This window comes from Manis pentadactyla, chromosome 11, assembly GCF_030020395.1.
Source record: "Manis pentadactyla isolate mManPen7 chromosome 11, mManPen7.hap1, whole genome shotgun sequence".
NCBI classification, from domain to species: Eukaryota; Metazoa; Chordata; class Mammalia; order Pholidota; family Manidae; genus Manis; species Manis pentadactyla.
In genome coordinates, this window is record NC_080029.1 from 62,555,605 (window position 1) to 62,581,005 (window position 25,401).

The 25,401-nt window shown below is 38.2% G+C and overlaps 1 protein-coding gene across 2 annotated transcripts in view; it reads left to right on the top strand.

Annotated features, from left to right (window-relative positions):
* SLC25A21 (solute carrier family 25 member 21) overlaps nt 1-25,401 on the top strand; it is a 474,204-nt gene that overhangs the window by 274,106 nt on the left and 174,697 nt on the right. For both annotated transcript variants that reach the window (XM_057488493.1, XM_036881288.2), the window contains one exon: nt 14,459-14,507. In XM_057488493.1, coding sequence (XP_057344476.1) covers nt 14,479-14,507 — 29 coding nt within the window. In that variant the 5' untranslated portion in view covers nt 14,459-14,478. The remainder of the gene's footprint in view (nt 1-14,458; nt 14,508-25,401) is intronic.

The window sequence follows — 25,401 nt, forward strand, 5'->3', positions numbered from 1 at the left end:
TATATTATACATGTAACACACACACATATATATTATGTCCACATATAATCTGTAAAATGACTTCTGCTTTCTCATTTTTATCCACATTTCCTTCTCTTTAAGACATTTTATACACTTCTAAAAGTATCTTACATCTGCAAACTTAATCCACAGCTTATTTCCCCCCACCCCCACCCCCTGGTGTTCCTATTTGCATTACTGATTGTGTTAAGGCACATATATAGCAGTTACCTTTCCATAAACGACCAGCATATCTGAAAATTGGTCCACTTACCCAAGCGCACTTGGAGCTTGCTTGGGGCCTAACATAGAGTTAAATAACAAAAAATAAAAAGAAAGGAATAACTTCCATTGAATTAAAATACTAAACAACAATTTTTAAGGATAGTACATTGAGCTGATGTTGAGTTTAAAAAATTAATATCAAATCTTAGTTTACAATCATGGGTTCAATAATTGTCAACCTTTCTGTCTTGAATACATAATTCAAGTGTGATTTAAAAAGAAACCCTCAATTTTAAATTCTGCCTCAACTTTTCTTTCTCCTTTGTACATGCTCTATTACTATGATTTGGCCATAATGTATAATGGATGTATATGTTGATTCCTCTGAAATATATTTTCCTAAATTTGAAGTTTATTAGATAATAAACTCTATGAAAGCAAGGAAATTGCTGCACCTCCTTTAGATATGTACAACAGCCATTGCTTCCTGTTTCTCTAGAAAAATACATGCAGATAATAAACTTCTATAAAATATTACTCAAGATTTTTCAGGGAAGGCTGTGGCTTGCCCAAAAGCATAGCTTTTAACTACGTCTTTCAAACCTGCTAAATCACATTGAGTATGTATCCAGTTCAGTGTGCATAATATTAATTTGCTATGCCACAAAGGTAGTGCACCTTAACTGTTATTAGGGGAAAGCATATATTTGATTTCCCTTTATGAGTCTCACATTGCTTATAATTCAGTAGGGCTACCACATTTTCTGGGCAGGCTATCAAATAGGATGTTGTAATGCTTTGCTTGACTAGTAGAGTAGATGAAAAAAAGACTAGCTCTGTAGCTGTTCTGTTTTTGAATTTCAAATTTGCACAACTTGAAACCATTTATTCCTCTGTGGTTCTCTTTAAAAGTTAAAAAGATTCTATTGTATTTTAAAGAGTTAATCATGTTGCATAGAATCAGTTAAGGTAATGGTTAGAAAAAGGTGCATTTCAGAGAACCAAAGAGGAGTCTTAGATTTAATTAGAAAATGACAAGGAAGGGACTGTACTACAATGCAAAGACTTCTGGCTTAATAAAAGGAGAACATACTTTTAACTTGTAACTGACATCTTCTGGCTGCTTGAATACCTCCATTCTCTATGCTGCTATTCCTTTGCAATTCACAGAGATGTTGAGATGTTTTCTGCTTCATAAAATGTTACTTACCCAAGTTGTCTTTGGAATAATCCATTGTATTTTAGAGGGTAGGTGCAGACTCAGAAGCTCTCAGTAGACTTACTGCCTTCATTCAACATTATCATGGATTCCCTCACTGGCTGGAATTCTCCCTCTGTACCCTAAATCCTTAAAACTTCATCCTCTACATATCCCTGAAAAAGAGTCCCATCACTGTAGCAGGCTTATTCTTTTATATAATTCAGTTTCTCTCGTCAACAAAAATTTACTGAGCAATTGTTAGGTGTTAGGCATGTTCTGGTTACTCAGTGCATATCAGTGGACAATACAAAGATCTCTCCCTGATGAAGCTTATATTTTACTGGGAGAGATAGACAAGAAACAATAAACCTAATAAATAAGTAAATAATGTAGAGTGTTAGAAGTTGGTAAGTGCTAGGGAAAAAGGAAAAAGCAGAGGAGCATCAAGAGTTTTATCAGTGGGGGTGAGGAAGGGCAGGCTGTGTGTTAGAGTGGCCAGGGTCACTCCTTGCCCATGTGAAGGAAGTTAGCCACATGGAATCTGGGGGAAGAGCACTCCAGGCTATGGGAACAGCTAGTGCGAAGGGCAAACACTGACAAGTCCTGGCAAGTTGGGGAAATGGCAAAGAGACCAGTGTGACTGGAGTGGTGTGAGTCGGGGAGAGCGTAATAGGAGAGTTGGTGAGAGAAGCAATGCAAGCCTGGATTATGTATGGCTGGTCTACATGAAATGGGGAGCTATTGCTGACCAGAGGAGTGAAATGAGAAGATTTACATTTTAAAAGGATCAGTCAGACTGCTGGGTCAGAACACATGGAAAGGATCAAAGGTGGATGGAGGGAGACCTGTTAATGAGGTGCTGCAGTTAATCAGCTGAGAAATGATGACCATGACTTGGACCGGAGGGGGCACAGGAGAGGGCATGAGAGACTGTAGAAGTCTGGCTGAATCATAAAATAGAGCCAATGGGATTTCCTGATAGGTTGGAAAAGGGTTTTGAGAGAAAGAGGAGTCCAGGGTTATTCTAAGGTTGAACAGGTTGGTTTTTGCTGTGTTTTGTTTTCTTTTGTTTTTTTGTTTTTGGTTTATTGAATAGGGGCAGAGGAGAGGAGAGTCAGGAGTCTGGTTTTAGACATGTGAATTTAGAGATGTCTGTTAGGTATCCAAGTGGGGATGTCAAAATGCAATCAGATATTTAAGTCTAGACTTTGAAAGAGAAGTCTGGTTTGGAATGTAAATTGGCAGGTTGTTAGCATATAGGTGGTAATTAAAACCATGGGTTGGAGTGAGATCACCAGGGGAGTGAGTGCAGACAGACAACTTCTTGAATGAATTTCATGTATTTGATGTTATTTACTCATTGGGCCTATAAAGTTAAATACTACCTTTTCTCAACAAACTCAGAGTTTATATTTTACTGCGTGTTTTCACAAGTCCAGGAGATTCCACTCAGACAGGCCATAATGTCTGGAGATGAGTACTGCGATGGCCAGCAGAGGACGGGGAGCAAATAGCTGTGTATTTCTGTATATTACTAGCCCTAATATGGTATGATAAATGCTATACTTGACATATGTAATGGAATTGTAATGGAATATAATTGGTATATGTAATGGAATTGTAGAGAAAGAAACAATGAATTGACTTAGTGATAATAAGGCAGAGTAAATTCAGAATACTGTGTTCACAAATAATGTACCTTAGAACAGACTAATCTTTAATAACATTGTATATAGTTAAAATCAAAAGACTTTAACTGAGGGACATTGTCCTTTAATAATCTATGTTCAAGTTTGTTTGTGGGCAGTCAGGTTGTCTTCCACATAGCCCCATCCTCTTGCTGAAAAGGTTGCTGAAGCCCATTGTAACACTTCATGGGTGAAGGCGGAGGGGGGCCAGGAAGAGAGCCCAGGAATGACAGCAGCATTCTAGGTTTCTATGCTTTAGGACTCCACCAGGAGTTAGCAGGAGTGGAGTTATGTCCCAAAGTCAGTCAGTCCATCAATGTTTAATGTATTCTCCTCTGCCTCTTCTGTGGTCCAGAGAGTAAAGCAGTGGGTAAAAAATTAGTCTTTTACTTTACGTTGTAAACATTTTGTATCTCCATAATGAAGAAGAACCATCCCATCTCTTCTAAAAAGTAATGCTTTTTTCTATACCCAACTCTACAGAGAAAGGATATTGTTGAGTTATGAGATATCTATAGTGGTCATTGGCAAAGAAAATAAAAACTGTAGAAACTGCTTCCTGGTTTTAAATTGTCTTTACCTCAAAGGAATCACCTTTTTGTAACCTAGGACAAGTAATCTCAAATAAAAAGCATTCCCAGCCACAGAAGAATTAAAATTTAACTTAAAAATTTTTTAATATTCATCTGTTTTCTGTCATTCATTTTATAAAAACTATTGATGGTTGGTGATTTGCAATTAAGTCGAAGATTGTGCAAGATCAGGATGGATGCAGAACATAAATAGCATTTCACACTTAATGACTGGGCCTGGGCAGTTTTATGCATATTGCATGTTGTTTTCACATGCATGGCCGTTCTCAGTGTGTTATTTCTATGCCCACCTTTGAAATCCTTCAGGTATTCAAGTACCCTTGACGCTGTATCAGGCTGTGTCCCTAGCAGCTAGCATATTTTTGTCTTATGCATGGTGGAAGAGATTAAACTATTTTATTTTGTGTTCATCCATGGCTGGTGAGTTTTGAAAAAATGCCAAGTTGGTGAGAACAAAACTTCTGGGTCTTATTTGTTTTAAGATTAATGGGTCTGGAGTTGGCAATTAGGATGAATTATTAAATGGAACCTTGGTATTTCAGTCAACTTTCGTATGTTAGACTGTAATTTTATGAGAAAAGAAAAAAAATTAAAATCTTCATCTTCTAACCCATTATTTAGATTGTTACTTCATACTAGGTAATAGAATTGCCACAAACTTCTGGTACAATTTAGTTTATTAAGATCACATCTAGGCCTATGGGAACATGATTTATCTGATTCTACTTTTAGGGTTATCTTCCTAAATAATAATCAGAGTCTCTCAGTCCTTAGCTATCCAGTAGAGATCAATGAGCAGCCATTCCACCCTGACTGAACCAGATTTAACTCTGAACTCCGATCTGAAATTGTTGCTGGAGACAGGTTGTCTCGAAAAAGAATTCAAGGATGGACACAAAAGTGGTTGAGTTTATTGGAAAATAAGAGCTTAAAGAAAAGAGAAAGTACATGCTCGAGAGTTAAGTGCAGGGAGACCCGAGGATAAGTCACACCAATGGGGGGCTTATTCTTACGTAAAGGGAGATGAATATTTACTAAATGAGAATAGATTTCCAAGGGAACAGGTGGAGTCTTCTCAGAGTTTGGGCTGCTCTACCCTCAATCAGGGCCAGGGAGTTTTTGGCTATATTTAGTTCTTACCAGAACTGCCATGTCAAGGACGGGTATGATTTTTGCTTTGTTAATAGCAAAGGGATGTGAATTAATATTTTAATGAATGTATGATGTATTTGGGAGTGAGGTTGGGTCAACTTCTCCTCCATGTTGGAATCTGCTGGTTTTGACTGGTCTGTTATCTATATTCTCACTCCCCACATCCCATGAGAATAGTTTACACAGACTGTAGAGTATAAACAACCAGTCAAGTGTAAACAACAGCAGAAGTCTCCACTCCCCTCCTTGCTCATATCTGGCTATCTACATACTCTAACAAAATCAAAACCTCCATTTCATTTCCAACATATCTGTTCTCTCTGCTTATCATGCATTTTGTTGCTAACTTCAATTCTACAAAATTGCTTGTTTTGATTAAAAACAATAAATGAATGACCAAGAGATTCTGGACCAAACACATTACATTTGAATGTGATTGGAAGCAAAGGGAGGATCAATGGACAGATTATTGGATTGTTGAAAGAATACATTAACAGGCTGATATCACTCCTATCTCAACTGAGGGGGATTTCAGCCTTGCACAAGTTCACTCTGGATTTGGTGAGACTGAAAAATGACAGTGGAACCTTTAGGGGTAAAAGGATTTTATACTAAACTTTTTTCTTGTGGTGGCATGTCCAGCGCTAGAATCTCATCTGCCTCCAAAGCAGTTTGCAAATCCATCTCTGTCTCTGCTCCAGCCTCTGCCTCTGTTCTAGGCTCTGCCCTGAGCACTGTATAGAGTTCTTTATATAGCAACACAGGCAATAATGGCATACTGCCAACACATGTGCAAGCATGTGTCTTTTCAGTAGGCCAAGTATTACATCATTGCATGTGCATAGTGGGTGAGTAGATTAGGATCAGGTGAGTATCCTGGTCATGGAACTTCCATTTTCCCTACAACTCCTCTGCTTAAAATCTCTTGAAATGTCTTGAGTGAACATGGAATGTTAACAATAAGAAAAAATAGCCAAAGAGCTATGTTTAAAAATATCCTTCACTGGCTCCTCTTGGCCTGTGAGATGAAATACAAGTGCCTGAGCATGAACCTGTCCCTGATACTTCCAGCCTCATTCTTGCCATGTCCTGCCTTCAGCCCTCACCTGTAATACTCAACTGCTTCTTTCCTCTCTCCTTCTTTTTCTTTGCCATGTCTTTGTTCCATGCCTTATGCTCATGCTGTCCTCGTTCTGCCTCAAATCCCTTTCCCACCCTTTATCCACCCCCAGACTAGATCAGGGGACTGTCTCTGCTGTGCTCCCATAAACTCTGAGCATTGCACCTTCCCCCATGCATTACTGTTTGTTCTTGCATGTCTGCTCCACTCACTAGATACTATCTTCAATTGCAGATTCATAAAAGACAACCAGTGTAAGCTTGTTGGATAAAATGAATGTTTCAGAGCATTCTATAGGCTAGAAAATAATTTTAAGTAACCAGAAAACTATGATGATCTGATCCAGTATCTAGTTACCAACAGAATGCCCATCAGCACACAGGAAACTAGAACAATTTTCCAAATAGGCAAATAAGTATATATAAATTTGAATAGATTCTCGAAGTTCTGCTATTAGTTTTTTTGGTTTTTTTTTACTTCCTTTTTTTTTTTGGTATCATTAATCTACAATTACACAAGGAACATTATGTTTACTAGACTCCCCCCATCACTAATTCCCCCCCCAATATACCCCATTACAGTCACTGTCCATCAGCGTAGTAAGATGCTGTAGAATCACTACTTGTCTTCTCTGTGTAGTACGGCCCTCCCCGTGCCCCCACACACATTATACATGCTAATCATAGTGCCCCCTTTCTCCCCCCCCTCCTCCCCAGTCCCTTTCCCTTTGGTAACTGTTAGTCCATTCTTGGTTCTGTGATTCTACTGCTGTTTTGTTCCTTCAGTTTTTCTTTGTTCTTATACTTCACATATGAGTGAAATCATTTGGTACTTGACTTTCTCTGCCTGGCTTATTTCACTGAGCATAATACCCTCTAGCTCCATCCATGTTGTTGCGAATGGTAAGATCTGTTTTTTTCTCATGACTGAGTAATATTCCATTGTGTATATGTACCACTTCTTCTTTATCCATTCATCTACTGATGGACATTTAGGTTGCTTCCATATCTTGGCTGTTGTAAATAGTGCAGCGATAAACATAGGTGTGCATCTGTCTTTTTCAAACTGGAGTGCTGCATTCTTAGGGTAAATTCCTGGAAGTGGAATTCCTGGGTCAAATGGTATTTCTATTTTGAGTTTTTTGAGGAACCTCCATACTGCTTTCCACAATGGTTGAACTAATTTACATTCCCACCAGCAGTGTAGGAGGGTTCCCCTTTTGCCACCTCACCAGCATTTGTTGTTGTTTGTCTTTTGGATCGTGGTGATCCTTACTGGTGTGAGGTGATATCTCATTGTGGTTTTAATTTGCATTTCTCTGATGACTAGTGATGTGGAGCATCTTTTCATGTGTCTGTTGGCCATCTGAATTTCTTCTTTGGAGAACTGTCTGTTCAGCTCCTCTGACCATTTTTTAATTGGATTAATTTGCTTTTTGTTTGTTGAGGTGTGTGAGCTCTTTATATATTTTGGATGTCAATCCTTTATCGGATCTGTCATTTATGAATATATTCTCCCATACTGTAGGATAACTTTTTGTTCTATTGACAGTGTCCTTTGTTGTACAGAAGCTTTTCAGTTTGATACAGTCCCACTTGTTCATTTTTGCTTTTGTTTTCCTTGCCCAGGGAGATATGTTCATGAAGAAATTGCTCATGTTTATATCCAAGAGATTTTTGCCTATGTTTTTTTCTAAGAGTTTTATGGTTTCATGACTTACATTCAGGTCTTTAATCCATTTGGAATTTACTTTTGTGTATGGAGTTAGACAGTGATCCAGTTTCATTCTCTTACATGTAGCTGTACAGTTTTGCCAACACCAGCTGTTGAAGAGGCTGTCATTTCCCAATTGTATGTCCATGCCTCCTTTATCATATATTAATTGACTGTATATGTTTGGGATAATATCTGGACTCTCTATTCTGTTCCACTGGTCTGTGGGTCTGTTCTTCTGCCAGTACCAAATTGTCTTAATTACTGTGGCTTTGTAGTAGAGCTTGAAGTTGGGAACAAGATTCCGCCTGCTTTATTCTTCCTTCTCAGTATTGCTTTGGCTATTCGGGGTCTTTTGTGGTTCCATATGAATTTTAAAACTATTTGTTCCAGTTCATTGAAGAATGCTGTTGGTATTTTGATAGGGATTGCATTGAATCTGTAGATTGCTTTAGGCAGGATGGCCATTTTGACAATATTAATTCTTCCTAGCCAAGAGCATGGGATGAGTTTCCATTTGTTAGTGTCCTCTTTAATTTCTCTTAAGAGTGTCTTGTAGCCTGGACTGTGTGATTCTGTCTAGTTCCAGTTCCTGTTTCTGTACTTTGGCCCTACTCCTTTGCATTAGCATGGCTGGACATCACATTGCCCTGCTGGGAAAGGGCTTTGTCTCTGCTGAATCAGGAAAATGCTTACTCTTCTGTCTAACTGTTGCACTTTGAAACTCAATATATGTGCCTCAGTTTCCTCCTGCTGCACTAACTCCTGGGCTGCTTCTTACGTTGCCTATGAACTTCAAACCCCTGAACCTATAAGACCTCTTAGCTCACAAGATGTGTCTCCTTCTCTTTCCTTCACTTACGGGTATAGGGGAAGGAACAATAGGGGGCAATAGGCAAACGCTGCCCTTCCAGTGGAAATAGCAATTGCTGGTCCAGAAGCACTTCACAGCACTTTAGAAGCCCACAATCCTTTTTTGCTACAACAAATGGAAGGAGGATTGGGAAGAGAAAGGGTTGTGGAGCCAGACAGGGCAGAATCAGAGTGCCCTTTTTGCCATTTAGACCCCTTTAATCTAAGACAAGTTACTGAACTCTGAACCTTAGTTTTCTAATCTGTAATATGGGAGTAATGATAACTACTCCATAAAGTTGTTATGAGGATTAAAGCATTAAATGAGATGATGTGTGAAGCCCTCAGTACATAAGTGGAGCTCAGTAAAGGGTGGCTTGTGGTGATCATTTACTGGATGAAGTATTGAGAGGCAGTACAGCATTGTGGTTAATAGTACAACTTCTGGAGTCAGACCACCTGGGTTCTCATTCCATCTTCACTTCTTACACAGCATCTTTATGACTCAGTTTACCCATCTACAAATGGGAATAATAGTAATAATAAAGTTTACTTTTAAGGTTATTATGTGAAGCACCTAGTGTCGGGTACCTAGCAAGCAGTCAGTAGTCTCCATTTATTATAAGTACAAGTCTCATTTAATGGTGTACTAATGTCTTTAAAAATATGAAGCAGATCATTTCTAAATATCCTTTTCTTTCTATACAACAAAATTATCTTAAGTAGTAATGATGTTACTACAATAATTTTTGAATTTGTCCTTCAGCTTTAAAATAAACAATAGCAATTTTCAAAGAATAAATTTCAATTTTAAAGATAGTCTAAATCAGGAAACTATTTCACATATGAACTAAACTTTGCTTTTACCAAACAAAAAAATTGCATCTAGCCATTTGTACTGTTTCACTATTTTGAACACAAACCAAAGCTATTTGTTACATAGAATGATAGAACTGAAGTAACTCAAATTCCTCATCTTTATATTCACTATTGCTGTTTATTTTAAATCTATCATATAAATATAGGAATATGTCACACTTCAGGAGTTAGAGATGCATTATGCTGGAAGCAAGCTCAAGCAATTCGGAACCTTTACAGAAGTATACTCTTGAGATGTATCCTGTGGCTGAGTCCTAGTGCAAAGTAGGCCCACTGCATATTTGGAGTGGTCTGAATTACCTCATGTGTAGAATGCAATACTACTTATTAAGGCATAAGTAATAAAAATGTGCTAATTTGAAGCTAGATTTTATTGTTAAATCTAGCTTCTAGATTTAGCTAGAAGTATAGTTAGCTAACTAGAAGCTAGAAGTATTGTTAAAACACAACAGATAATACAGCATTTAGACAGACTAAGGAAATAATTTTTACTATGAAACATTGATGAAAGAAGTTGAAGACAACACAAAGAAATGGATCCATGTTTATGGATTATAAGAATTAATATAATTAACCTGTCAAGAGTACCCAAACTGATCTACAGATTCAATGCAAATCCATATCAGAATGACAAAGGCATTTTTCAAAGACAAAGAAAAAAACAGTCCTAAAATTCACACAGAATGATAAAAGTCCCTAAATAGCCAAAACAATCTTGAACAAAAAGAAGAAAACTAGAGGCATCACACTACTTGATTTCAAAATATGCCTTAAAACTATAGTAATCAAGAGTATGGTACCAGCGTAAAAATAGACATGTATACCAATGGACAGGAAGAGAGCCTGGAAATAAACCACTAATTTAGCCAAGAACACACAATGGAGAAAGGACAATTTCTTCTTCAATAAATGGTGTTGGGAAATTTGGTTATTCACATGCAGAAGAATGAAACTGGACCCTTTTCTCACTCTCCATACAACAATGAACTCAAAATGGATTAAAGACTTAAATATAAGACCTGAAACTGTAAAGACTTAAATGTAATGCTTTAAAAATACTAGAAGAAAACAGGGAACATCTTCTTGACATTGTTTTGGGTAATGAACTTTTTTGGCTATGATCCTCAAAGCACAAGCAACAAAAGCCAAAACAGACAAATGGGATACAATCAACAGAGTGAAGAGACAACCTATGAAATGGACTTGAATAGACATTTCGCAAAAGCAGACATAACAAATGCCCAATAGGTATATGAAAAGGAGCTCAATATCACTAATCATCAGGGAAATGCAAAGCACAATGAGCTATAACCTCATACTTCTTAGAATGGCTGTTATCAAAAAAGATCAAAAAGTATTGGTGATGATGTAAAGGAAAGAGAAACGAGGCACACTGTTGTTGGGAATGTAAACTGATGCAGTCAATATGGAAAACAGAATGGAGGTTTCCTAAAAGTAAAAAATAGAACTGCCATATAATCCAAGCTTCCCACTTCTGGGTATATATTCAAAGGAAATAAAAGCAAGATACCAAAGAGCTATCTATACTGCCATGAGCATTGCAGCATTATTCATAATAACCAAGAGGTAGAAACAACCTAAATGTCCATCAGTGGATAATGATAAAGAAAATGTGGTATTACGTACAATGGAATATTATGCAGCCTTAAAAATGAAGGGACCTCTGCCACTTTTGATAACATGGATGGACCTGAAAGACATTATGCTAAGTAAATAAGCCAGGCACAAAAATGTCAAATATTGCATGATTTCATTTATATGTGGAATCACAGAAGCAGAGAGTAGAATGGTGGCTACCAGGGGCTGGACTGTGGGGGAGGAGGATGGGGAGGTATTTGTCAAAGGGTACAAAGTTGTAGCTATGTAGGGTAGGTTAAGTCTAGAAATCTAATGTACACCATGATGACTATAGTTGATAATACTGTACTGAATACTGGAAAAATGCTAAGAGCAGATTTCAGGTGCTCTCATCACCCGAAGGAAGTGGAAATTATGTGAGGATACGATATGTTAATCAACTTGATTGCAATAATTATTTCATTATGCATATGTACATCAAATCATTACATCATCTAACTTAAGAAAAAAATATAAAAATTGGAAGGAAAGAAAAAAAAGTGTCTTGTAGTTTTCAGGGTTTAGGTCTTTCACTTCCTTGGTTAGGTTTATTCCTAGGTATTTTATTCTTTTTGATGCAATTGTGAATGGAATTGTTTTCCTGATTTCTCTTTCTGCTAGTTCATTGTTAGTGTATAGGAAAGCAACAGATTTTCTGTGTGTTAATTTTGTATCCTGCAACTTTGCTGAATTCAAATATTTGTTCTAGTAGTTTTGGAGTGGATTCTTTAGGGTTTTTTATGTACAATATTATGTCATCTGCAAATAGGGACAGTTTGATTCTTCTTTACCAATCTGGATTCCTTGTATTGTCTGACTGCCACAGCTAGGACCTCCAGTACTACGTTGAATAACAGTGGGGAGAGTGGGCATCACTGTCTTGTTCCCTATCTTAGAGGAAAAGCTTTCAGCTTCTCACTGTTAAGTATGATGTTGGCTGTGGGTTTGTCATATATGGCCTTTATTATGTTGAGGTACTTGCCCTCTATTCCCATTTTGGTGACAGTTTTTATCATGAATGGATGTTGAATTTTGTCAAATGCTTTTTCAGCGTCTATGGAGATGATCGTGTGGTTTTTGTCCTTGTTGTACCATCTTTGCATCCCTGAGATGAATCCCACTTGATCATGGTATATAATCCTCTTGATGTATTTTTGAATTCGGTTTGCTAATATTTTGTTGAGTATTTTTGCATCTATGTTCATCAGGGATATTGGTCTGTAATTTTTTTTGATGGGGTCTTTGCCTGGTTTTGGTATTAGAGTGTTTTTGGAAAAAGGTATTAGTTTTACTAAATTGTTGGGATTATTAGTTCTTTTCCTAAACTTTGTGTAGTTGTTTTGGTAAACACTATGAATTTCTTACTTCTTTATGTTCATGTGATGCTCAAAAGTGCACTTGATAAGTGCCTGCTGCAGTGCTTGGTCAGAATGTTATTTTATAAGTCTGTGTTTCTAGGGTGAATCTTATTTATCAGATTGTGACTTCATCCTCTTCTAGCTGATACACTAAAACTCAAATTAGAATTATAAGTTATATACATATAATAATCAGATTTAACGAAGAAATAAGCATAGAATATTAGACCTCAAAAATATTGTAGGTCATTTAACCTTTCCCTTTACAGATAAGGAATTGATGCCCCCAGGGATAAATTATCATTCCCTGAAGGCACCAGAATAAGACCTCTGGTCACCTGATTCTTACTTCAAAGTGAATATGAATTTTCAAGGAAGAGGAAGGATACTGAGACCATGCTAGTTGCAAGGAGAAACCACCCATACAGTCTTGAATGACAGGGCTTTTCAATAAGTTAAAACAGTGCTCAGAGGCTCTGCCATAGTACCCAGTGATGCTGTTGTCTCTGCTCTCCTGTGGCTTTCTTCTCCCATCTCTAGAGCAACTAGAGAGATGAGACTCTGATTGGGTCAAGTGACTTGGTCACCAATGACTGAAGAGCATTCCTGATGGGAAACCTTTGCACAGACTTAGATATTTGGTCTGGCCAGAGACGTTTTGGGTCAATACACATAACTTTGTAATCTATAGTAGGCTTATGCAGGAAGTACTACCTAGAGCTTCTCTGGAAGCAAAGCAGGTCTTCAGGTAGGTACAGGGCCTTTGAGCTTCCTGGACCTGACCAGTATGGAGAGTAAAAAACCATATGTATCCATGCAAATGGGATGGGACAGATTAACTAAATCACAGCTAAGCTCAAATTGAGGTAGTTTGCAAATGGAGAGAGAAAAGTAAGTGCTCTGCTCTTAAGAAATTACCCACAAATACTCTTGTATGACTTTCCAGGGCTAATCAGGTAACACTATCAACCTCAATTTGCTCATCTTCAAGTAAAGAGGATAATACTTGCCTTGCCCAGTAGTTATGCATACCAGTGATAATGTATGTTAAAAGACCACCACTATGGAAGGGTTGCAGGTAAGGTACTTGTTATGATTATTACTACTACGATGCTACAACTACTATGATAATTATTTTTACTACTACTGGTACCTAAAACTATTTTTACTACTACTATTATTACATGCCAGTGGTTTGTAACTGAGCTGTCTTCTCTGCTCAGTTAGGCAACAGGAAGGAGGGCTTTACAGTTGACTTGCAAGAAGTGGTAGAAATTCGTTCTCACTGTGCAATGGTTAAATCATGTGCTTTATGGGATTACTACTTACTTCCGAGCTGTGAGATCTTAAACAAGTTATTTAACCTTGTGTGCCTCAATTATCTCATCTGTAAAATGGAGATAATACTGCCTATCACAAAGAGCTCTTGAGAGTGTTCAAAGAGATCATTTAAGTACTGCGTAGAACAAGGCCTTGCATATAGTAAACACTGTGTGTTCTCTATTAAGCTATTAATGTATTAATATGCATTGGACCCTCATAACTACCTGGTGAGATAAGAGGCATCCTTTTCTTTGTCTCATGGATACCAAAGCCAAGTATGATTTGCCATATTAGTGAGTGGCAGGCATAGAGGTAGGAGAGTTCAAAGACTTCTCTCCCTTCTCTCCTTCCTTCTTTTCTTTCCTCCTTCCCTTCAACATATCTTTATTTATTGGACTGGATTGGGACACAATAATTCCACCTAATTGGTGGATGTTTAGGACATCTGATTTGTTTTCCATTTGCTTTCCCCTACAGCCCCACCTCCCTGCTTGTGCCAGAGAGCTTATAAGAAAATACTCACAATCTTGCTCCCATTGAAATAAAATCATATTATTTATACTTTTGTCTTTTGCTACCTAGCCTCAATTAGCTGTCATGTCCAAAGTCCCAAGTTTTTTATTTGAATCTTCATACTTGAGAAATCAATAGGGTCAAGGAAATAAGAACCAGTGTTTACATAAGTGTTTATTGGACTTTTCTTTATTGTCTTTCAGGTCTTGTAGAAATTTGCCTGATGCACCCCCTGGATGTGGTGAAAACCAGGTAAGGTTCTGCATGAACAAGTTTTATTGACTTTGGATGATATCCAAATTAAGATCTGTCAGAAAACTAAATGCTAGAACTTGTCCTAGGCCGGTAGCTTCTCCCAATAATGGCATTTATATTTACTTCTGAAAGAAAATACTATTTGACAGATAAAATGTGAACAGTGAAAAGCATTTCTGGATAGAGGTCATCTGAAGGTATATGATATTTTACAGCCTTCACGTGACAACCATAAGGGATGATTTGTGACTAAACTGGTAAGTGAAGTAAATTTATCAAAATGATGTAAAAACTAAACTTTAGTGAATTATGACAGCAGACTTTCACTTGGCATTGCATATAACAGTATGTAATAGCACTATGGCGTGAGACTCCACAATTTCAAGGAAACTTCTTAAATGGTGCTTAAAGAATTTATTCCTACATCTGCTTGCCAATGCAAAATGCCATATCCCCAGGAAAATGCATTTGCTCTTAAAAGAAAAATAATCTTGTGGGTTTTAGTATGATCTAGATCATTTTTTAAAAAGTTTAAATCTGTGTCTGAAATAATGAACTCTCTACTTTTTTCAAATTACAAACTCTAAGGGTATAGTGAAAGTTTACATTTATTTACATTGTGTAAAACCCAAGAACACTATACCTCAGTTGTAGCTTAAAAACAAACAGTGCCAAGCAGCAGTGGCCAAACAAACCCTTTCCACCACAATTGAGAAATACTTGATGAGCCAGGCTGGTCATTGAGTGGACATGTTGCTTAACTTTCCATAAGAGGCAGCAGAATCTTAAGCTGGTTGCTGAATGCAAGGGAAGGTAACTGTGACATACAAATAATATTACATTTCTAAGAGAGAGAGAGAAGGTGAGAATTTGGCCTCTGTCTCAGTCAGCTCACACAGCTTTAAGAAAAGACCATAGACTGAGTGGCTTAAGCAACGGACATTATTACAGTTCTGGAGGCTGGGAAGTCCAAAATTAAGGTGCCAGTCAATCTGGGGGTGATGAGGGCCTCTTCCTGACTTGTGGACTGTCACCTTCTTGCTCTGTTGTCATGTGGTAGCCTTCTTATAAGAGCACTGATTTCATCATTGGGGCTCCACCCTGATGACCTCATCTGAACCTAATTACCTTCCCAAAGGCCCCACCCCAAATACCATCATTTCATTGAGGATTAGGGCTCCAACATATGATTGGGGAAGACATACACATCCAATCCATAACAGCCTCAAGTCACCAAACCCAAATTCGTAGAAAAGAAAACCACAAATTATATTCAAATATGAGGTGTGTGCACTCACTCCCTGGACCATCTTTTCATTGGGTTCAAAAGCAAAAAGCCAAACTCACTGGCATTTCCTTCTCAGATTCTGTGTTAATCTTCTTTGAAAACCCAGAATACTGTTGCTAGTCTTACTGAGGAATAAATGGTCCTTTTCATTTAAAGTTAATTTCCTAAATTAATGAAATATTCAAGTAAGCATAGAGGAGAAATAGGATTTAAAGAAGACATGATATTGAAATTATGGTTACTCATTCATTCACTCAATCTTCATTCATTCACTTAACAAATAAGTATTGAGCGTCCAGTATGTGTGGATTCCAGGCTCATTGCCCCCTCAAAGAGCTCAGAATCTGATGAGTTAATAGTAATCTCATCATACTGAATTTCAAAAACTGTATCATTTCACATTACTGGATTTGAATAGGCTATTTCTTGAAATGGATGTGCCAAGTTACTGGGGGGTTATATCTTCTTTGTTATATATTTTCACGCAAATGGCATTCACTGATTGGAATTAGTTGCGTGCCCTTGCCTAACTTCAAGGGAGAGGGAAAATGGAATCCTTCTAGGTGCCCTGAAGGGGAAGGGCACTAGATACTGGAAGGTATTTGACCTGGATAACAAGGCGCTAACATACAGGTGATAGAGAGTGGACAAAACAGACTAAATGTCGAAATCCTCCTTATCATGTTGTGTGGGAGATGATTACATTTCTATGTAAGGTAAACTGTGAACTGTAAGAGGTAATGCATGAGACCATGGAGCACTAGTGAGGTCAGCAGGTCACTTTCCATACTGACATCCAAGGGTCCTGGGTTCTACCTCGTTGCAGGCATTGCCAAGGTGGGCATCCAATACACCAGGCCAAGCCTCACTTGCTTCACAGGTTTTGGGGGACTGTTTTTGCCCCTCCTTGGATATTATTCCTTGCAGGATAGTGCACTGAATGAATCCTAGTAAGGATATGGCTCATTTTCCACAATATTTCAGGTGCTAAAGTATGGCAAAATAAACACGTTTGCTTCTTTAATCTAGTCTTTTCTTTATGGGTTCTATTTGTGCCTCATCCTTTTCTGTGTTGAATGAAAGATAACAGATTCAAAATGTATTTCCAAATTTTTCCTTCACAGGACTTTATTTTTTGTTATCTTTTTTATTTCACTCCATAAATTATAGCTTCTATTATCCCATCTGGTAGGACAAAGGGAGGTGGTGGTATTACCAGAGCCCAGGGGCAGACAGGGAAGGGGAGAGAGCCTCTGGTTTCTCCCTTCACCCCCACTCTTTGGTCTGCCCCTTGAGCTCTTATTTGCTGAGCCCGTGGAAGCCTGGGAAGCCCAGCCTCACAGAGGGCAGTCTCTCTGCATAGTACTGCAGAGAAGAACAATGGAAGAGTGAGAAACAGGTCTGAAGACAAACAGAACCAAGACTAACAGACTGTCATTTTAGTGAGGTTTGGAAAAAGAGCTAATGTAAGCATTTCCCTTTTTTTAATAGAGTTACAATTGACATATAACATATTTGTTTCAGGTGTACAATATAATGATTCAATATTTGTATATATTGCAAAATGATCAACATAGTAAGTCTGGTTGACATCTGACACCACACATAGTTACAAAACATTTTTTCTTATAATGAGAACTTTTAAGATCTACTCTCTTTAGCATCTTTCAAAATGTACAATGCAGTATTATCAACTTTCATCACCAGGCTATACATCATGTCCCCAGGACTTATTTATTTTATAACTGGAAGTTTATACCTTTTGACTTACCTTCACCCGTACTGCCTACCCATCATCCCCAGGCTCTGGCCAACACCAGCCTGTTCTCTGCATCTAAGAGTTTATTTGTTCTTCTTTTTATATGCCACATATATGTGAGGTCATATGGTATTTGTCTTCCTCTGTCTGACTGACTTCCCTAGCATAATGCCTTCAGTATCCATCCATGTTGTCACAAATGGCAGGATTTCCTTCTTTTCATAGCTGAATAATATTCCTCTGTGTGTGGGGGCGGGGTGTGTGTATGTATCACATTCCACATATATGTGTGTGTGTGTGTGTGTGTGTGTGTGTGTGTGTGTGTGTGTGTGTGTGTGTATCACATTTTCTTTATCATTCTACCCATCAGTGGACACTTAGGTTGCAGGCATACATTTTCAATTAGTATGTTAGGTAGGAACTCATTTTGCATTTCTAAAAATACTTTGAAGTTATTGATAAATCTTTCAGAGAAATTTTAGGTACTCTGGCACTTGGTTATATACAGGAAATAGCTTATTCTGCTCCATCAAGTGTACTCCCAGGGATATACCTAATGTAACCATAGGCTAGCCACATGACAACTGTCTTTTCTAAGGGTCCCCACCTGGTTTTAGCAGAGGAGATTTGGCCAAAATTCTGTACACATGACAGGTAGGCACAATCAAGGTCTCCTTTGAGATTCTCCACAGAGACATGCATATGCTTTCTTATAGTTCTGCTTTTATGCAAAGAACTTTGCATGCAATTGTGGGAGGCCCCTCTGGTTGACAACCCATAGCTACAAATGCTGAAAGACCCTATTTACCTGAATAGATCGGAACACCACAGATAGCTTCTGTCTTCATATTCTCCAGTGATTCAAATAAAATAATCAGTAAGATCTCATATTGCTCTGATATTCTCTCTCGTATTCTCTCTTTTCCTACTTCCCTCTCTCCCTTAAGCTTTCTTTTCCTATACAGGCTTCATGTTCGGGTGGCTTTTCTCCCTTGGCACCAGTTGACCCTAACAGCTACAAGCTGACATGGTCCTTGGGGTTTATTTGTACTCTCCTTGAGACAGGATGACCTAGTAGTTGAGAATGCTGGCTCTAGAGTCGAGCTGCCTTGGTTCAAATCCTGTTCCTTCACTTATTATCTGTGTAACCCCAAGTAAGTTACTTAACTTCCATGTGCCTCAGTTCCTCATCTTTAAATAGGAACAATAATACTGTTACATTATTGTGAGAATTAAATGAGTATATATGTAACATAAATACACACATACACATATATATGAAAGGATGGTGGTCAACACTGCACCAGCAAAGGAAATAGGACTACAAAGATGAATGGAGTTTATAAAGTAGTCAGGGAAACATGAAGGAGAACACAGCGTGGGAAAAGGGAAATGTTTAATATGAAGTCAGGCGGTTTCAAGTTTTCAAGCCAGAAGACTCGTATTATGTGAACACTGAATTTAAGTCCTTCCTCAGAGAGTGTTTGCAAGTAGAGCGTCCTTCTGGGTCTTGGAGCAGGAGAGCATCAGGTTAGTGTGTGTGTTCCTGTTGACACCATTCCACATATCATTTTCAGGCTCTGTGCTGACGTTATTAGGTAACCCCCATGGCTAACACAGTGCCGGGCCTCTGGGAGGGACCCAGTGAATGCTGGTAAATAAACGAATAAACAAATATTTGGTAACAATCAGAAATAATAGCCCTTTGTCTTCTACTGCCAAAATGGAATTTGAGAAAATGAATAATATGCAGCGTGTTGTCTTCATTAAAAAAGTTAAAATTTCATGAAAGGGTTGAAATAAAGGGAGAGAAATTACTTAATAGGATGGTGGGTAAAAACATCCCAAGCTTGTGGTGGAGTTCCTGAGACTGGGTTTTGGAGGAGTGGGGAAGGGTTTCCAGCAGGTATGCCAAGATCGGGGGCGGGGGGTGAGGGGTAGAGACTAATGAGCACTGGGGGGTCAAAGGTGCTCCGGGGGCTCATGTGCCAAGCTCTACGGCGGAAAGCAGACTGCTGGACTTCTCTAAGCACCCCTGGCTAATCCAAATCAAATGCATGACACCGGTATAATTTTAAGTTTTCTACAAGCCACATTTTAAAAAGTAAAAAGAAACAGGTAAAGTTAATTTTAACAATAGATCTCCTTTAACCTCATATATCCCAAACATTTTCATAGCAACATGTTACTCACTATAAAAATTTTTAATGAACTTTGTTCTTTTTTTGTACACAATCCTTGAAACCAGGTACATATTTTTCATTTAGAGGATATCTTGATACTGAACAGTCAGTCACATTTCAAATGCTCATAGATAGCCGCATGTGGCCAGTAGTTGATTAGATGGCACAGGTCTGGAATGCAAAGGGAAGGACTTCGTGAAGGGGAAGGAGAGGTGGTCAGTGGCTCCTTGGCAAGAAGAATATTATTGCTTGGAATGGGTTCACAGTTGCAAATAAGCAGGGTCTTAGCGGGTAAGCACTTTTACTATATGTGTCTTTGAAGGTTTGTACCAGTGTGGAAAACGTGTCCTTCAAAAGCCTCAAAGATTTCTCAAAGTTACAGACCACAGGGGTTTTAGCTTATATCCATTTCACTCTATTCCCAGGAAGGGAAATGGTTCATTGTGCTTCAGAAAGAATTACTGAGGTGTTCATTCTGTTTTGCCCCCAGTCATTTTTCATCATTTCTGTTTTTCATTTTCGAATGGGGCATAAATCAGATGCAAACTAAATAAATTACTGATCCTGTAAGGACTGATCCTTTAAAAGCATGTCCTGTCACATAGCTAGCTGCAAGGCTCATTTTCTGGTGGGTGCTGGGGAAGGCGAGAAGGGAGAAGCATTCTCACACCTCCCTCTAGACCCAGAGTCACAGGCTGCTGGTGAGTGGACAGGCCAGCACACTCCGTGGCTTTCATCCTTCCCCATCAGGACTTAACTTGCACTGAAAAGTCTTATCATACTTCTCTCAAAACATATTAATCACTGTGTGAATTCTAAAGACTCACATGGGTTGAAAACTTGGCATCCATGTGTTGTTATATATGTGCTTATGAGGCTTTTACTCAAACTGTTGAGATTGATTTACACTCTCTATCGGTGGCTCCCAAACCCCAGACCTGCTGAATCTGAAACCTGACGGGTGGGGCCTGCCAATATTTATGTTTAACACCCTCCTGGGTGAATCTTAAGCAGCAAGCCCAGACTGGTCACTGGGTCAGCCTTTGGGAACCACTGCTGAATAGGCTATAGGCAGGTTTGTAAGAAGTCTTCATATAAAGAATTCCTTTTTTTTTTCTTTCTCTGTGTGTGTGTGTGTGTGTGTGTGTGTGTGTGTGTTAAACATCTCATTAACTTGTGCTTCTCATTGGTTTCATTTATGTAAACTACTTTGTTAGCGATGAGTGAAAGTAGAAGGACAGAGGTTTCATTGCAAAGTTTATTCTGTGCTTTGGGAGAGTGATATGGAAATACATATCTACACCCAGAAAAGACACATTTTGTCCTACTGAGTCAGATTACAAGGGTAAAAATCAAGGCCAGGAGATGGGTGAGGAATGAGCATTGGTTGTTTCAGAAGGAAGGTAAATGGCTCCGGTGGGTAAAAATGATTTAGAGGCAGAAGCCCACCACAAACTATTAAAAAGAGAAATCTGAGGACGGGATGTGGTGAGAGGTTGCTTTGAGGGGAGTCTAGCCCAGAATGAGGAGCCGGGGCCTGGGGAGCATCCACCGCTTCCCTTCCTGGGAGGGGGCAGGACAGCCGGGAACTTGAAAATGAACTCTTAATTTAGAAATTGGACGGGGGACGTTCCACAGCCACTGGGGCCAACAGAACAGCAGGGCGAAAACAAGGAAAGAAGGATGATTTCCCTGAAAAGAGCCTTTAAAAAAAAAGGAATCCTTTTAAAATGGGGAGGGAACAGTGGGAAAAGTTAGGATAGAGTACAAAGTGGAGGCAGTAGAGTCTATAGGATTGGAAAAATTAAGGGAGCAGCTGAGGGTTATTTCCATATGTTAATGATTTGCCCATGGTACAAAACATTAAGATCACATTCAGGGTTAGACCATGGTTATGCCTGATTTCTTACCATGCATAGAAATTCAGGGCTAGACCACTGTCATGGCTTGTTTCTAACCATGGAGAAAATGTGTCTGAAGTACAGCAAACAAGGAGTAGAACCGCAGTTTTATAGACTTTACTTTTATTGGGACTTTGTCATGTAGCTAAATCAATCAAGAGTAACCTATAATGGTACAAAATAGTTAGAGAATCCCCAAATACATGTGAGTGTTACTTCAACTTTGCTTTTGAAGTTGCATGACCACATTAGGGTTTCTCTGGGATTTATTTTCCGTAACTGAAATGTCTTTTTCTAGTTATTGAGCCAAAGCAAGAACTACTGGGTGATGGGCACACTGCAACTCAGCATTGATTATGTCACTCTTTTCCATGCAGGCATCATTAAAGATTTTATTTATTAACATAATCAAATAGAAACAGTATACAAGATGGATAATATATGTGGAAGGGATAGAGGCAAAAATCAACTATATTCTATGTGGCACATCATAGAGCTGCAGTGAATATATGGTAAGTGAATAAATGTGTACTTTAAAATGCCATTTGCTCCCACCTAAGTGCTTAATTACAAATTAAATCAACCAATGCCAGTGAGTTCACGGCAAACTTTAAAAGGTCCTACATTTATATATTGATTTAATATAATAGGCTAATATAACCACTGATGACCCTAAAACTAGAGGAAATAATCCTAATTTGTGTACTGTTAAAAATACTGCATGTGGCTCCATTCTATATAAGTTTCACTTTCTGGAGAAAGAGATTTGGGGGTGATAGCCTGTGACCCCATGAAGAAATTTCATTAATATGACTTCTGGAATTTTTACTTCGATAATGTTCTGCCTCTCTTTGGTACAACAAGAGCTGTATCAGAACTGTGGCAAAGTCAGAGAGGTACATAGTAGAAAGTCTTGTCCCTCCCTCACATTTGGTGGTCCTTCCCACTGAACGTAAGACCCCAGACTGGGCTGGTCACAATACTTTCTTTATCCAAAGGGAGTGCTTTGGGCTGTTACTGAACAGTTTTAATCATTTCTCCAGTGGTCCAATAATGATGTATAAGAGATAGAATGAGAATGCCAAAAAGACAGAGGACGCCTAAGGACCTGTTTCTCTTGAGGCATTGGGTGGGGAGGGGACTCGAGGAATTGGTCCCAAAGATCTTATGCAGAATTATCTTGCTACCATAGGCTAAATTATTTTTCAGATTTATTAATGAGAAAATCCTTTCTTTAAAAAATGTCCAGTCATTCCCCCTCTCACATAAAATAACAAAGTTCAATTATGTTAAATCAGCTGTAACTCACTTTATAATCTTGAATTGTTGTTTCTAATTTTGTTCTTTCTTTCTTTTGTAAATGGGATTCTTTTTTAAATCACTCCCAAGAGGAGCATGCTATTTTTGTGACTCATATTGTGGAACTTTTGAAAAATGTTTACTCTCTCCTTAATTTGTGTTTTTGTCTAAATTTTTAAAATAAAGATTTGGTGTTTATTTGAATTAAGTGACTATTATTCCTTACCTAATTAAATGGGCTTAGAAGAATCTCCCTTAGCTAATAAGGTAAGGTGTGTTCAGTTTTGATACCTCTCTCCCTTCTGCTTAATTGCAAAGGCGTCTCCCATGCTGAGCCCAGCCCAGAGGATGGGAGGGAAATGCGCTCATGCATTCATTCTTCATGCCTGGCAATGGGCTTCTCCAGACATCTTTTTTTTAAGCTGAAAGGTAAATAATTCTTAAATGGCTCTCTTATCTTTGTCATGGGAAAGTGAATTACTTCTAAAATGAGCATCAGCATGAAGACTATTTCCTGTTCCTCCCCCTGACCACCCCCCATCCAGGGTTTTATGCCACTAGCTTTTGAATTTTCAGCAACTTCATTAATCTACTTATTTATCCAATGCCCATCACAGCTTCTCCTATAATGAGTTTGCCATAGCCATGGCTTACATTCTAATTTGGAGTTATTAGAATGTAATATGACTATAAAATATAAGAATAAAATTAACTGACTTGGGATTATTTTGAATTAAAAACAAATGGGGATTTTTTAATGTGTTTTTTGTGTAATCATAAACTTGTCTCAGATAATCTTCAATTTTAAGTACAGGTTTTTGCGGGTGATGAATTTGGAACTAGTGCCTATTTCCAGTAGCCATTCAAAGGCTCTTTGCCATAAGCTCTAGCTCTAAATTCAAGAAGTAAAGCAAAAGTTGAAAATGTTTGCTCTTTATTTGGTTATAGTACTTATTTTTATTTTAAATGATTTCTAGTTAAGCTCTAAGCAGTCTGCCACCAGTGAAAATTAAATTGTCTCATCAGAGGTGTTTGCATCTCAGCTGCATCTATAAAAAGGGCAGGTGCTTGTCTCAGAAGGGCTGGAATATTCCTTGAAAGTCACAGGTCATAGAGGAGACTTTACGATACTTAGTTGGGCTCTTCCTGTAGCGTGAGAAAACTTGAAAGTGTTGAGAAAGAAGCTGCTTGAGAAGAGAAAGCTCTAGCTGTGAGATGAACCTTAGAACCTCAGACCGTGCCCATGGGAAAGCTGCTTTTGAGTTGAGCATGTAGTGGGAATGGAGCCTAATGAAATCTAAATTGTTGGGATTGTAGCACAGCTGAAAACATGGTTATCATGGTTATTCTAGAAGATTGTTTTTCCTCTTTGTGAAGCAAGAATAAAAATCATAAATTTCTCTAGACAAACATAAAAAAGGCTGATAATGTAATAGAACTGTGAACCTTGACCATAAATTGATAAAATTCTTTAACATTCCCAGAAAATCGATTAATTCCCAGAATATTCCTGTTGTGATGGCTAAAACAGCCTGTATTGCTTTCTTGTTGCAGTCGGCACAGCTGAGATTTAGTTTTGACATAATGAAGAAGTTTGCAAGATGAAAAATAGAGCTGCATATATTCTCTGGACACAATTCTACATACTCAGGGCCAAGTTCCTACAGAATAAAAGTTTCCCATTTGGGGGTTATTGAATAATATTTTCTCCAGTGAAACTTTTGAGATTAGCTAATAGGTTACATACTTTCCTATTATAGCAAAACCAATCCAAAATTAAACTGAATGTCCTCAATTTTTGGTGATCAAAATCTATCTGGGATATGTATTTTTCTTTTTTATGAAAAACATCATGGTTAAAAGTCTATCATATCTATTTCAGTATTACTGAACACTGAAAAAAAACAGTCTTCAGAATTTAAGTTATCTTTATATTTGTGTCCTTTTAAATTCTGAAAGTAACAAGTACACATAAGAAAAACAAAGATTGATTTTTATTTTTTAATGTTCTAAAGTGGGAGCTTTAGAATTGAGACCCATTTTCATTCCAAAAGGACAGGTTAGCAGAGATGATCCCTTTGTGGACAAGCTTTCAGTATCCAGGGAGAATGTGGTTAACACACATCAACTCCTAGAGGCCATGGATCATACAGGAGGATGAAGACAGGAGACCCGTGTTCTATTTCAGCACTGTTGGCCCAGCAGTATGAGTCAACAACTGCTCTGGAACTTGACTTCTCACCTGGAAGTCAAGGGCATACCCCAAAAAGATCTTGGAGGTTCTTCCAATTTGAAATTCTGTTTCCAAAGCCACATTTTCATTGCTTAAAAATAACGTGGTCTTGGTTTGTATCCACCACGGGGATTTCCTCGGTCCTTGAAAATGCCAGACTCTCCTGTCTCAGGACCTGTATGCTTGGTACCCGCTCTTCCCAGAATACCTGGCTCCTTCTCAACCTTC